At 43.3% G+C, this 13,027-nt stretch overlaps 1 protein-coding gene across 1 annotated transcript in view; it reads right to left on the bottom strand.

The window, feature by feature from the left end:
- Positions 1-13,027, bottom strand: part of LOC118425283 (mediator of RNA polymerase II transcription subunit 13-like) — a 51,934-nt gene that overhangs the window by 10,983 nt on the left and 27,924 nt on the right. The window contains exons 8-18 of the mRNA XM_035834081.1: positions 10,844-11,079; positions 7,504-7,614; positions 6,450-7,226; positions 5,026-5,207; positions 4,174-4,335; positions 3,700-3,836; positions 3,327-3,429; positions 2,634-2,986; positions 1,515-2,307; positions 1,160-1,276; positions 531-701 (exon numbers count right to left, since the gene is read on the bottom strand). Of these exons, the coding sequence (XP_035689974.1) occupies positions 531-701; positions 1,160-1,276; positions 1,515-2,307; positions 2,634-2,986; positions 3,327-3,429; positions 3,700-3,836; positions 4,174-4,335; positions 5,026-5,207; positions 6,450-7,226; positions 7,504-7,614; positions 10,844-11,079 (3,142 nt within the window). The remainder of the gene's footprint in view (positions 1-530; positions 702-1,159; positions 1,277-1,514; positions 2,308-2,633; positions 2,987-3,326; positions 3,430-3,699; positions 3,837-4,173; positions 4,336-5,025; positions 5,208-6,449; positions 7,227-7,503; positions 7,615-10,843; positions 11,080-13,027) is intronic.

Raw genomic sequence — 13,027 nt, 5'->3', positions numbered from 1 at the left:
TAGTGGTTAACAGCACTTAGCCAATGTTCAGTTCAGTGGTTCAGTGGCAACATTACGCTCAAGATTGCCTATACCAATGAATACAGGTACTGACATTCTTAGGCTATTGTACTGCTCTTAGCCTTTATATTGCAATACTTAGCAGGGCTCGAAATACTTTTTTCTGCATACCTTCACTGTTGCAGGAAAAACTGGAAATTTCCTGCACCAAACAAATTTTACCTGCACCACTCTGAATTTAGGAAGTATGGATCATACTAAAATTGTTCATGAACCATTGCTATTTTTCTTTTATACTTTATAGGTGGTAAAAGTCAATGCAGCTAATAACCATCCATGTACACCTACATCATAGGACATTTGTGTATAAAACCCAGTACATGGACCAGTGCAGGTTAGGTGCAGGTAGACACCAGAAATACCTGCACAGCTCCAATTTTACCTGCACTAACCTGCATATGCAGGTGATATTTCGAGCCCTGCTTAGCCATTTATATATGTTTTAATAGACACCAAGTATGCCTGTGTACCTCTGCCCACCAGCCTGTGGAACTGGCTCCAGGTGAGAGGACCCTGGACGGTAGGTTTGGGCTCCCATAACCTCGTGGTGCGTTTCTTCTGGATGGCGTCCTGGAGAAGCGGCTGCAGCGACTGCAACATCCGCACCACGTCACGCGACGACAGGCTGCTCTGGTCAACAGCTGGGTTGGGAAAGAAAGATGTACGAGTCAAATAGGGCTACCATAGTGAAACCACTGTGAAGTCTTTTCAATACACACATTGAATTAGCCGATAACATAAATTAATCCGTGATCTTTTCCTCCATTTCAAACAAGACATTAATGAAACAATTTTCTGCTGATACTTGGATTGATAATGAATGGTTTACCTACATTTTAACTTACATGTGCTCCAAACTTCCTATTATTATGAACAATGCATGGCTACATCTAGTGCCATGACACACGTTTTCAAGAAATTTCATATTGGTGTTGTAATTTCTTATATGTTGTATCAAAGAAAGTTTGGCCAGTTGAAAGTTTGAAGTTTTTTGACAAACATTTAAACAACATCCACACAAGTGACACAACTTAAGTTCAATTAGCTTGGGGAAGGTTTTGAGACGAAGGCTGAAGTTACTACTGTAACAGAACCTCACCTTTAGGCGGTGGCCACGTGTGCTGACACACAGCCTTGTCTGCCTGCTCCAGTTTGACTGGGGAGCCGTCATGACTCCTACCCTGCTCTAATGCCCAGTGGCACGCATCACAGTCATCTGGAAGAAAACACATCACACTGCTATGAACTGTACAATCATTTGTTTTCTCACGAAAAATAGTCATGATCATATATTTCCATGTTAACATCTGTCACAATACAACACAGAAAGACAGACGATACCGTAATAGAGAAGAGAATATGGCATTTCAAATGATATGGGGTCCTTGAAATTTGGAAAATGAATCTACAATTCAGATCCTTCTTTTGGTCGATATAAAAAAAACAATACTTACCACAAATGGTGACTTCGATTTTCTGCGAAACGACCGATGGTCTCCGATTGGCCACGATTCTATCCAAGGAATGTGGTGTGGAATACAGGCTTGAACACTGGTCCTGCACAACTTGCAACAACGCTTTGGATATTCTGTTGTTTCCAGCTAACTTCATATTTAGAGTGGCTTTCTCGTCCGTCTTTCCCGACTGGGCGCTATCGCCCTCTCTACTAGTTCTGTTCACCTCGCTCACGTTATCCTTTAGTCTCTTCACGTTCTTGAAGCCGAAAATCTCGCAGAGATCCTCCGGGAACAACCCTGCCTTCCGCGCGTACTTGCGGTTCATGACGGCGCTGAAGCCACATGTGCACTTGTACTGAGCCTCCTGGTTCTGAGCGTGGAACTCCGGGAGGTAAACTTCCACGTCTGCGCCCTTGATGTTCACGTTACAAACACAGATCACGCAGCTGTCGAAGTTCCTGTCCTTGAACAGATTGATCGCGGAATCCGAGAGAAGCATATTGACAGTGAGGCTGTGGGCCTCCATGGTCGGTCCCACGCTGTTCATATCCACGGAATTCACGTTCCGGAAGGAGGACACCGTTGAAGGCGGGGAATCGTACGGTCCGGGCCCCCCTGCGCTGCGCGGCGTCTTCACTGAGGCGAAGGCGGGAGAAGCCATGGGGACGCTGTTGCTAGCGGTGACAGTCGTCATGGTAATAGGACAGGTGGAGTTGATCATGTCTTGTGGGAGGGGCATGAGGTCCATGAACCCCCCTGCGGTCACAGTGGGATAGTCCTTCACAGGCATCTGGAGGAAAGTCATGACATCAACATCAGTATTTCCCTATTTTACACTAGGAGCTTCCATACACAATACTGAGTCCATGCCATATGACAAGCCTCACATTTCAGGACAATGTATAAAGAGTGATACTGTCCCTGAAGATGAACGTGAAAAAGTTTAAGTGAAAAGTTTGTAACTTGGTACAAATAGTTTCTCTGAGTTAATACATTGTATTGTTTAAATGCACATTTTCTTTCTAGCCCTCAAAGATAACTTTTCATTTTGCCTTCTCAATTTCAAATGTCCATAAACTCAAGAAATAAACACAAAGAGACCTTCTCCAGACATACCTGCCATGATGGTTTATACAGCATGTTGTCCTTGAGTCGGATGGGTGGCAACTTGTGACTGGGCAGTGACTTGAGTGGTGCGTACATGGAGGACCCACAGTGTAGATGTGTGTTGGCTTTCCTGTACACGTACGACCAGTCCTTGATCTGCTCGGGGACAGGACTGCCCATGCTCTCGTCCACCTCCACCTCGGGGTAGTCTGCCAGCGCGGTGGCTGCGTGCCCGTCTGCCTTGGTGATCCCGGGTACGGAGTCCGGGCTGGTGTACTCCTGGTTCCCCGCGTTGCATGGCGACAGGGAAGGGTTGACGGACGGCGGTGTGGGGAACATTGTCTGAAGGTTTTGAAGATCAGCTGGCGGAATTTAAAAAAGGCATTGCGTTGTTATTGCTGAGCTATACCTTTTTGCTGCTAGTATTTTCCTACTTCATATTTTACTGCCATAGGAAGAGTGAAACCTTGTCAAGACTGATTACTTTTTGCTGTGTTCTTCTCCATCTGAGAACAGGTGTCAGCTGATTTTATCAAGCCAGGCAGAGGAGAAAAGAAACTGTAGGAGCACTCGTCTCTTGGATAACTAACTGCATGTTCACGGCTGCAAACTGTAGCAAACTCTAATTATGTATACAAACCAGCTTTTTTTGTCCAGCAAGGGATACAGGTGAAATTTCTTAGCATAAGAAGGAACCCTTACCGATGTTCCCTGTTCCGCCACTGCTCTTGTGCAGATGTGTTTGGGCAGTGTCTTCTGTCGAGGCGGCACTTGCACTTTTCGCACCACCTGATGCAGACGGACCCTGTATCAACAAGAACTCTATTAGCAATACAAACAATGTTAACTAATTCATAACTTCATATCACAAAAATATCAGCACAAATAGTTTTTGTTCCCCTTTCAGATGTTTTGTGAGAAATTTTCCATGCCATATTGTTGCACTGCACCTCTACAAAATATATTTATTGTTTTTAGGTGACAGCACCATGCATGCAGAATGTACACTTCCTCCTTATGACATTTAATTGTTTAGAACTGTTACAAAAGTATCAAACATTGAAAAAGGACCTACCCCATCATCATTGTCTGAGTCAGATGATTCGAAAAGTTGGTCAAGGTCGCTGAAGGTCACAGCCAGGTCGGCCTCTGTGGTCAGGCTGGTAGAGGACACAACCTTCACTGCTGGCTGGGGTGATGACAACTTGGGTTCTGCAGAAATAAACATAAGGACAATTAATACACGTACAAATTGTGTACTGCCAGATGAACTGCAAAATCTCTTTGTAACTCTTTTGATTGTCCTGTCATCCAACCTTGATAAACAAAAATCATTGAGTCAAGATCTAATCTATGATGCCGAAATTTCAATAAGATTATGGGTACTTATGATGATGATGATGGGTATTTATACAAGATGATGGGAAAATGCTTCTTTGTAGGATTTTTCTGTCTATGGGCATTGGCATGACTGAAGAAAAAAGTTAATGTTGGCTAGAGTCCTGCAAAGAATACAAACTCCTTCAAAGAGATAATTGAAGATTCTCACCCTTCTCCCCAGACTTGGCTGAGGCCTCCCCCTTGGCTGTGCCAGCCTGGTTCTGTCCCTCAGCACCCTTGTTAGACTGGGAGTCAGTGCTGTTCCTGTCAGACTGGGATGACAGAGACTGCAGCCGACCCTTCTTACTGGACTTCCCTCGAGGAGGAAACCCTGCAGTGAGGAAGAAATAAAACTTGCTGTAAATGGACTGTAGCAACCTTAGCAAGACTCTAAGTTGAGCCTTACCAGAATGGTACACTTAGAACATAGGGGAACAAGTGGACAAGCTGAACACACAATACTACCAGTAGACCCTGTTGCAGTATTATCTGTACTTACAAACGAAATGGCACGAAATAGTTTGCAGAGGGCACAACAAACAGTGTGCCTTAGGCTTCTAAGCCACTAAGCTTCTCCTTTGATTAAGACAGCATAAATGTAAACTGATTTCTTTTATTTATTTCCAAAGACTAAATTCACCATAATCTCCAGGCAGACTTACCAGTAGCATAAGATAGTATCAAAACTGGCTAAGGAGTACAGCTGGTATAAGGGAGTCATCAGCCACTGGGTAGCCAAACACACTTCTAGGTTGGCTTTACTCCTCTGGCAGGTTTTGATACTATCTTATACAGTAAAAGCCAGCTAATTGCACAATGGATTAACGCACACTTCTGTTAACTGCATGGATTCCCAAAATCCCAAACCGGTAGGGTCCAGCTAGATAACTTTGCATTATTACACTAGCCGGATAATTGCATGACATTCACTGGAAAATAAATAGGTTGTGCAATTGAGCGGCGTCTACTGTACTACCATAGGATCTGCTTGGAGACTAAATTCCCCACTCCTGTTCTGTACCTGTTGGCATAAGGCTAGGAGGTGAGGAGTCCTCCATGAACTCGTAAGGGTCGATCCCGGGAGACGTCCTGGCCATGAGACTCCTGGAGGAGGAGTCGCTGTGGATGGTGTCCATGGCCGGGTGGATCGGGCGGAACGAGAAATTTGTCTTCATCTTCTTCAGAGGCCTCTCAAGTACACCACTGCAGGGGGAGGGACAGAAATGTTATCATGAAGGGAACCCTTCCTTCATACAACAAAAATCACAAACAGTCAAAACTGCCTAAGAAGATCACTCAAGGGACCAATGAATCTAGTCTATGTGGCCAGCTGGTCACTATTTACTGTACTATTTTGGAGAGAAAAATTGTACACAATCTGTTTCAACAATGCCTGTAAACCATAACCATAAGCTAATAACAACAACATACATTGTGTGCAAACCAAGAATATTTAAGAATTGTCCTGTTTGCTGCTATAGGGATGGGGGAAGTACCTGAATGACGTCAGAATAAATTAACAAAATCTATCATCATTTCAACTTTTTTCTTTTACACTGTACAATTACAGATACTCAATATTTCCTACACTTCAAATGGTAAGTTACATAATCTATCATATTTTATTCTTCTTGTCTTTGAGTTAAATACCAGCAAATCCATTACAGATGTCATCATTTTGTAGGGTGTAGGGTGTAGGCCCTTCAAGGGTTGGTCATCTCAATTGAACCCTCACTTAAAATAGACAAGGACTTTTCACTTTTCATTTTTTCACAGAGGACAAACGACTGCTGGCTATATTTAGCACTTTGAAGTACAGTGAGTAATGACCAGGGGGCTAACACATGATCTGACTGTTCTATTCCTGGTTGGTAGAGGCCATTAAAAAACGTGTTAAGTGCTGTTAGGTCAGATGGTAGCATATGTGCCAATCTGGGAAAGAAACTCCACACCACCAGCCACACGTGTGGCTGATTACCGCAATGAAGCTGTTGGCAGTAAAGACTAGACCTGGCATTCTTGATCTCAATTTCAGGAACAACATGTAAGCTGGGTGTTTCACTTTATCCCAAAGGAGTGAAGAAATGTTTTGGCTCCTGTTAGTCTGTCTGTCTGTCTGTCTGTGTTTGTGTATTTCTTTCTTTCCTAATGCACACAATGCAGCATACATCCCTATTTCTGTCCGTGGGACTGTAAGGTGTAGCACTATACTAGCAAGTGAGTGAAATCTGACATCCAATAGCCAAATTTTGGAAAGAGAGACTATCAAAATGACTCAAGTTGAAGTTCTTCAAATTTTAGCTGATAATTTTTGTCTACATATGACAGTGATGGTATGTAACCTAGAAATATTCCCTTTAGACCATGTTTACAAAACAGTATAGAGGATATGGCAGCATTTCCTGAAAGTTTCCAAACAAGTTTGTAGAATGATTGGTTACTTACAGTGCTGGCCTAACTGTCAAGTCTGGTAGTTGTCCTGAAGTTCCTTCCTCCTCGTTTTCAAACCCCGCGGTGTCAAACACCGTCGGAGCGAGCGCCGGTCTGTGAAATTCCTTTCCTGTGTTCACTTTGGGAAGTTTGTAGCATTTCCATCTTCCGTCCTCCTTTTCACTCTCCGGAGGCAAACCCTTGTACTCGTTAGCTGCTTTCTTGTCCAGTCTTCTCTGAACCTCCGTTACCACCGCAGTGTTGTTCGCGAACGGGAGGCTACATTCCCTCTGGGAGGTGACAGTAGGGGGCCCCATGTCGTTTTCCTTCTTTATAATCGGATGAGGGCTTAACGTCGGCATTGTTCTTTCTCCCGGCAGCGAACTGGACGCCGTCCCCGATGGCGCCACGAGCGGGGAGGGTGCCGCAGAGTGAGACGACTCCACCGAACCAGGAGTCGGCAGGAAACGCTTGTTATCGACGCCCTGTCCACCCCCGCCCGCCAGTGGTCCCATCCCCAGTCCCAGTCTCTGATTGGTGAAGTTCTCCTGGTCCACACCCATGTAGGAGTCGACGGAGGGGGTCGGCGCCCGGTGGTGGAATGGTGTGAGGGGCCGCACGCGTGGCTGCTGCTGTTTCTCCTGTTTCTCCGACTTGTCACTCTGCTTGTGCTTGGAGGAGGTTCCCCCCAGACTGGTCCAGGCGCTGTACGTGTGCTTGGATAGGCCTGAGGAGGAGCTGGGGGCTGGCCGGCTCGATCCGTGGCCTGAGGACCGCAACTTCACCTTTTGTCTGGAAAACAACAAGAATAAAGGTGATCACTCAATAAAATAATGATGTGTTCGATTTAAGAAAGGGGATATAAATAAATATGTCTTCAGTTCTTTTAGTCTTTAGTCTCAAGTTTAGAAGACCGTGTCATAGACTACTTTTGACATGTTTGGAAGAATAGTATTACACAACTTGGTCTGGGCAATACTCCTGAATATTGCGAACTTCTAGACCAAGGATAACTCTTACAACTTTACCAATTTGTAAATTTTTTTGTAGTACAAAAACAGATTCTAACCTTGAACATTTGCAGTCCACCTTCTGTGTAGGGTCGATGAAGTCCCAGTTTCCGAGGTCCGTCGCTATCCCATCATCCCCTGCGTTATTTGTGGCATCAGGGTGTGGTCGTCTGCAGAGAGAGACACAGTTTTAGCAGGGATATTGTCAAAGTACCATATTACAACAGAGGTCACTGAATTTAGTAATAACTCAGGCATAAATGATAAGAGCATATTTCCCTTTGCATGATGATGAAAGGTTTATCTTTGTCTTCAAAATGAAAATTCTATCATGACATTTCACATATGGATATGCAGTCAAAATTTCTCAAGTAGACCACCCAGGGACCGATAAAACATTTTGTATGTGGACAGGTGGTAACTGTAGACAGGATTCCTACTGTTTGTATTAATGGAAAAATGTATCTATGGGACCGCAAAAATTGTTCACATCGGCCTAGTGTTCCTTATGAGTTATGTAGAGGTGATCACTTGTAAAGGTTTGACTGTACACTAGCTAACAGCTATACTGTATTTGTGATAGATACCAGTAACTATGTGTCACATTTCTGGTGCATGGCCCTGCACATACTAATTTCAAGGCCAATTCTGATCTCAAATCTGTTCAATGACGTGTTTCTGACAGGGCGAGCAGACAGGGCGTATGAATAATTTATGCTGGTGACAGAAACTGCAATGGTGAACAAGCATAAATCACCCAGGGTGGCCAAATATGATTATCAGTAGAACCTGGATGTCTTATGTGATTATGGCTACAAAATTCAAAGATATATCCTGACAGACCATCACAGCCTAACCACAATTACACATGTACAATACCTACATACCGCAAAGTTGATGGAATGATGGAATATACTGCCACATATAGCACATTTAGGATTAACTTGAAATCGCAAATTCGATAATCCTTTAAAATGTACTTGAATAATCTGATACCATTGTTGTTGTTTTTTACTTCAAAGAAGGCAGTACCATAGTTCACTTTCAAAAGTGTCTTATGTGTAAAAATTCCTATTTTTACAGACGAAATATTGGATTTAATGAGAAATAATTCTGCCCCTTGCTTATCATAAAATGGCTGGTCTACTTCACATCAGTTTATGTGTTGGCCCATAACTCCTAGCCTAGCTCCATACAAGTGGTCATAACCTTGTTCGTAATGGCCATACTTGCCGGGAGTATTGGTCTATAATGTTTTTCAGAGTGATCACTGCTCTAGGTACCTGGAAAATGCTTGTAGTGGCAGATTTTGAGTGGCCAAGTTTCTCACTAAGCAAGCTTAGATGGCAGGGTAGTAATCGTAACTACAAATGCAAGAGAGGAGGGGTCCTAGTTATACATTATTGGCCATTACGGCTACTTAAATTTTGATACTTCTACCGAAGTTGATTTCTGCAGTCTAAGAAGGTAAGGGATATTTTAATCAAGACGAAATAGGAGGGGGGCAAGACAGCAAGAGCATAAACCTAACCCTTACTTTTCAACTAACCTCTTGTGGCATTTATCCATTTCATGGCAATGGCATCATCAGTTCTTTTCTCCTGTGGTATATGGTACTCGGATATCACTGTAGTGTATTTCTTTAATCCACTGTTTTGTATGTCGTAGTTATGTAAACAAATGTTTTGTATGGAATCCAATGGCGTATTCAAAGTGTCACAAAAAAAGTGAAACAAACCTGTTGTGAGCCTGTCCCAGCCCCCTCCCTCCCCTAACTGCCTAACTCCTACCCTCCCAGACTACCTGCAGGTTGAATTGGCGTTTTGACACGCCAGTCTCCCTGTGTAATTGCACGGTGGTGGAGCGTAATAAACCACCTCCAACCAACCATGACAAAAAAGCACCCATCTAAATGGTTCCCCTGTAATGTACTAGGCTGACATGTGTGGTTTGCCCACCTATAGTGTTATCAGGAAGAGGTGGTCCCAGTATTGCAATGTCAATATTTATGATGTATTTCTTAACCCGGACACATAAAAAAATGTACCTTTTGTATTAAGAGCTTAAACAGAAGAGATTTTAAAAATAAAGAGGGGGCATGGCAGCAGTCAGAAAGTTAACTGTCCTTCGATTGTCATTGTCATAACCTGAAATTTTATGGACAAACAACCTTACGCCATTTTGCCAAAAGTCACTGAGCTATACCTAATAAAGGTACTTCTTTGGAATCTTATGGGTTTTTGTTCCAGCTGGTTATAATGTGTTTGATAATGCTTTATATCAAACATGACAATAACATTTACGTGTGATGAATTAATGAAGATGTGAAAATTATTTTCACATGATTTATTTGTCCACCAAGTTCAAGATCATGGAAAGACTCAATATGGTTCTCTCCTCTCCAGTCTAAGCACACTTGCTGCTTCCCTATCCGCGATTCCTGCGAGGGTTCCCGCCTTGTCGGAGCGAGACAATCTGCCAATCTCCTGCGCGTCCCTCCCTCCCGCCCAGAGCTCAGCAAAATTCATGCCCTACACGCTTGAACACCCCAGCCAATGCATAAATTACCCAGGGCGACAACAGGCTGCTTATAACTAATGTGGCCGCGAGCTCGGCTAAACGACAATAAATCTCTGCCGAGGTGACGGCGATGGGTGCAGCTCCGGCAACCCGACAGCAAACCGTGGCCGGGACGTCGCGAGCGATCAGGGGGAGTCGCGGGAGATGGATTGCCGCGCGGCAACGAACCCTGCTGGCAATGTGACATTTCACATTTGGGAAAATGAGGAACGGGTATATTAGATTTGCTTAGAAAATTGTTTTGTCAAAGTGTAATAAACGGGAGGTTGGACAATTCATAACAGGCTCCAATGGACCCAGTTGCATTGTAAATACCCCGCGGGGGAGGAGCTGTCAAGCCTTCCTTATTGGGGGCCAATGGAGGATTTTCTCAAGTCCAAGACACATCATACCCTTACATTTTACAGTGTACTACCTAACAAAACCAAACTATGCAGCATACCTACAGCTCAAGCTATAAAAGGGCCCTAATCTGGTAATTTAATCAGATCTACTTAGTTGTCATTGTTATTGTTTAGTATTCATTTTGAAGAATTAGGAGGTAAAACAAGAACTTTATAAATATTCCAGTACTAGTATTTGACTACAATTCACAAAGGATGAGAACAACTGTATTCACATGGCAGTTTCAAAGAAGGCAGTTAGAGGGCTCAAAATCAAACTCGTCTTTTGTTTTTCCAATGCTGACACATAAACCAAACATCTACTCAGTGTTCTTTTATTCTTACCTTGGCAATGGTATCCACAAATACATACAGAAACAAACTGCACCCAAAACATGGTTTTCTACAAAAGTGAGAAGACAACATGGTTACTTACTTGACACCTATTGTGACACAGCTGTCCTGCCACACCTGTGTCGCCACTTTCCTCGCCAGCCTCTCGGGCGACACGTCGCGGAACCCCAGCTCGTCCTCCGCGGGGTTGGCGGGACAGGCCGGGTTCCCGGTCCTGGTGCCGGACGGAAGCACGCTCTGGTTGAGCGGGGAGGTCGGCGGGGTGAGCGACATGGACGATAGCGTGGACATCGGAGCCGAGGCCTTCCCCATCGCAGGCTGTGGGAGATACAAAATATCACCATCCATAAGATACAGTGAAACCTGGATTCAGCTACCATTCACCTGATGAGAAATGACTTCAGAGGACAGGCGGTTGCTCAAGACAGAGTAGCGTTAACTTAACTTCAGTCTATGTAAAGACTGTTTTTATTGTGGTTTGTGATTGAAGAGCATTGCCTGTCCAGGTTTTCATACAAAGTTCTATTCTTATCTTATTGTTATACACCTGCTATCCACTCATATTACCTATATTGTGCTCTTTTTCTTTCTTCTATTGCCATTAACCAAACAGAGCTTAGGCTAGATATTAGTTGTTTATGAAAATACAAGTAGTTTTTACAGGTTTGTGATGGCAAAACCAGTTGTTGTTTTGTACACATGTTAATGGCCAAGTCCAAAAACCAATGGTATAGCATTATGTGTTAGTAGCTTGATAATATAGGCTACAGGGAAAACATTCTGCATTTTCTTGAAAATGTTGCCTTTTACGTGATATCTTCCCGAGCAATGTTCAGTACACTTTCTAACAAGATTCTATGCTACGGAAACAGACATGTTTGATACTCAGTAACAGTTCCCCTAGGTGCTACATTGATACACAGGAAGTTAAAATAATTCCAATGAACATCCTGTCATCAATCAATTTATCACATTTGCAACAACTACTACCCTTCATTCACAGTAAACAAAACATGGAAATATTCTACCAGCTACAAATCAGAGATGTGAAAGTTCCCAGAAAGTGGGGCTTACGTAAGGGTGTGTTAACAGCAGTTGTCTCTAGAATTATGACAGATGCAATGGTACTCTTATTACTTGGTATATTATCCTCAGGCTTTTGCTGCAGAGAGCTTTTATCCGCCCCTGTTGGGGCACATATCATGTACCGCAGCCATCTGTTGCTCCGCATGTTTTGACACCGCTCCCCATCTTCACTGAGCAGAACTGCAGTGGAACATTTCCCCTAACACTCCGGGAAATTCCCATTCATCATGATAACTGCCGTATTAATATCAGCCCAGGCTGGATGGGGCTTGTTTCAAGACGAGAGATAACGTTCTTCAGAATAAACTATTCACCGATTCTCCGCTGCAAAACCTAATTCTCCGTTCCTGCCACTTCTTGGCGGTGCCTGCGTAATGGTTCTAATTGCGGAATAACCAGATTTGGGGTTGGCGGCACCCAATCATCAATTTGAGTACGAGCTTGTAAAGAAAAATTCATTACGTGCCTTTCGGGAGGGCCTGGGTCACGGTGATTCATCCTGGTCGCAAAATGTTAATACGCTACCGCCGGAATAAATTGTGGTCGGGAGAATCTAATAAGGCCTTAATAACTTTGTCGGCCTTTCTCAAATTGGATGCGGCTAGTTGAGGCGATACCGGAGACAAAATGAAGGTGGCACACTTGGGAGATGGCTGCATAATAAATACCAATCTGAATTCGATTGATACAGCATTTTCCATTACACTTGGAGTTGGAGCAGGGAGTCCAGACAAAAGGAAAGATCAAGAATATCTCAATAAGGACAAGGGAAATAAGAAAATTTAGCTCACTCTGTTCTATTTGTTTTCCCATCCTGGACTGATCATTCCTCCTGCTTCTAAATTTCTTACATGCTTCAATTTTTGCTCTTCATTTTTGAAATTTTAAGGTCATTGTTAGCAATTATACAGTTGGATAGGTTTATGACCCAAATGTCACGGTTATGGGCTATCCACTCAAAATAAATGAATTGAAGGAGTAATGAATTGAAGGAGTAAAAAAGACTTCCTACATATTTTTCTGTTCCATACATTTCGGGGAATAAAAACCATGAACTACCGTGAGGTGCACAGGTACTTTTTGATACAAAATATCCTTACTATGAGAAGAGTCATCAGATATTACTATATACTAAGCTTAGTTTCAGAAGACAAACTACGAACTTGAAACTTTCACATAC

The sequence above is a fragment of the Branchiostoma floridae genome, chromosome 11 (genome assembly GCF_000003815.2).
Source record: "Branchiostoma floridae strain S238N-H82 chromosome 11, Bfl_VNyyK, whole genome shotgun sequence".
Lineage (NCBI taxonomy): Eukaryota > Metazoa > Chordata > Leptocardii > Amphioxiformes > Branchiostomatidae > Branchiostoma > Branchiostoma floridae.
The sequence above is the reverse complement of the archived record's forward strand: the minus strand, read 5'-3'. Positions and strand labels throughout refer to the sequence as shown.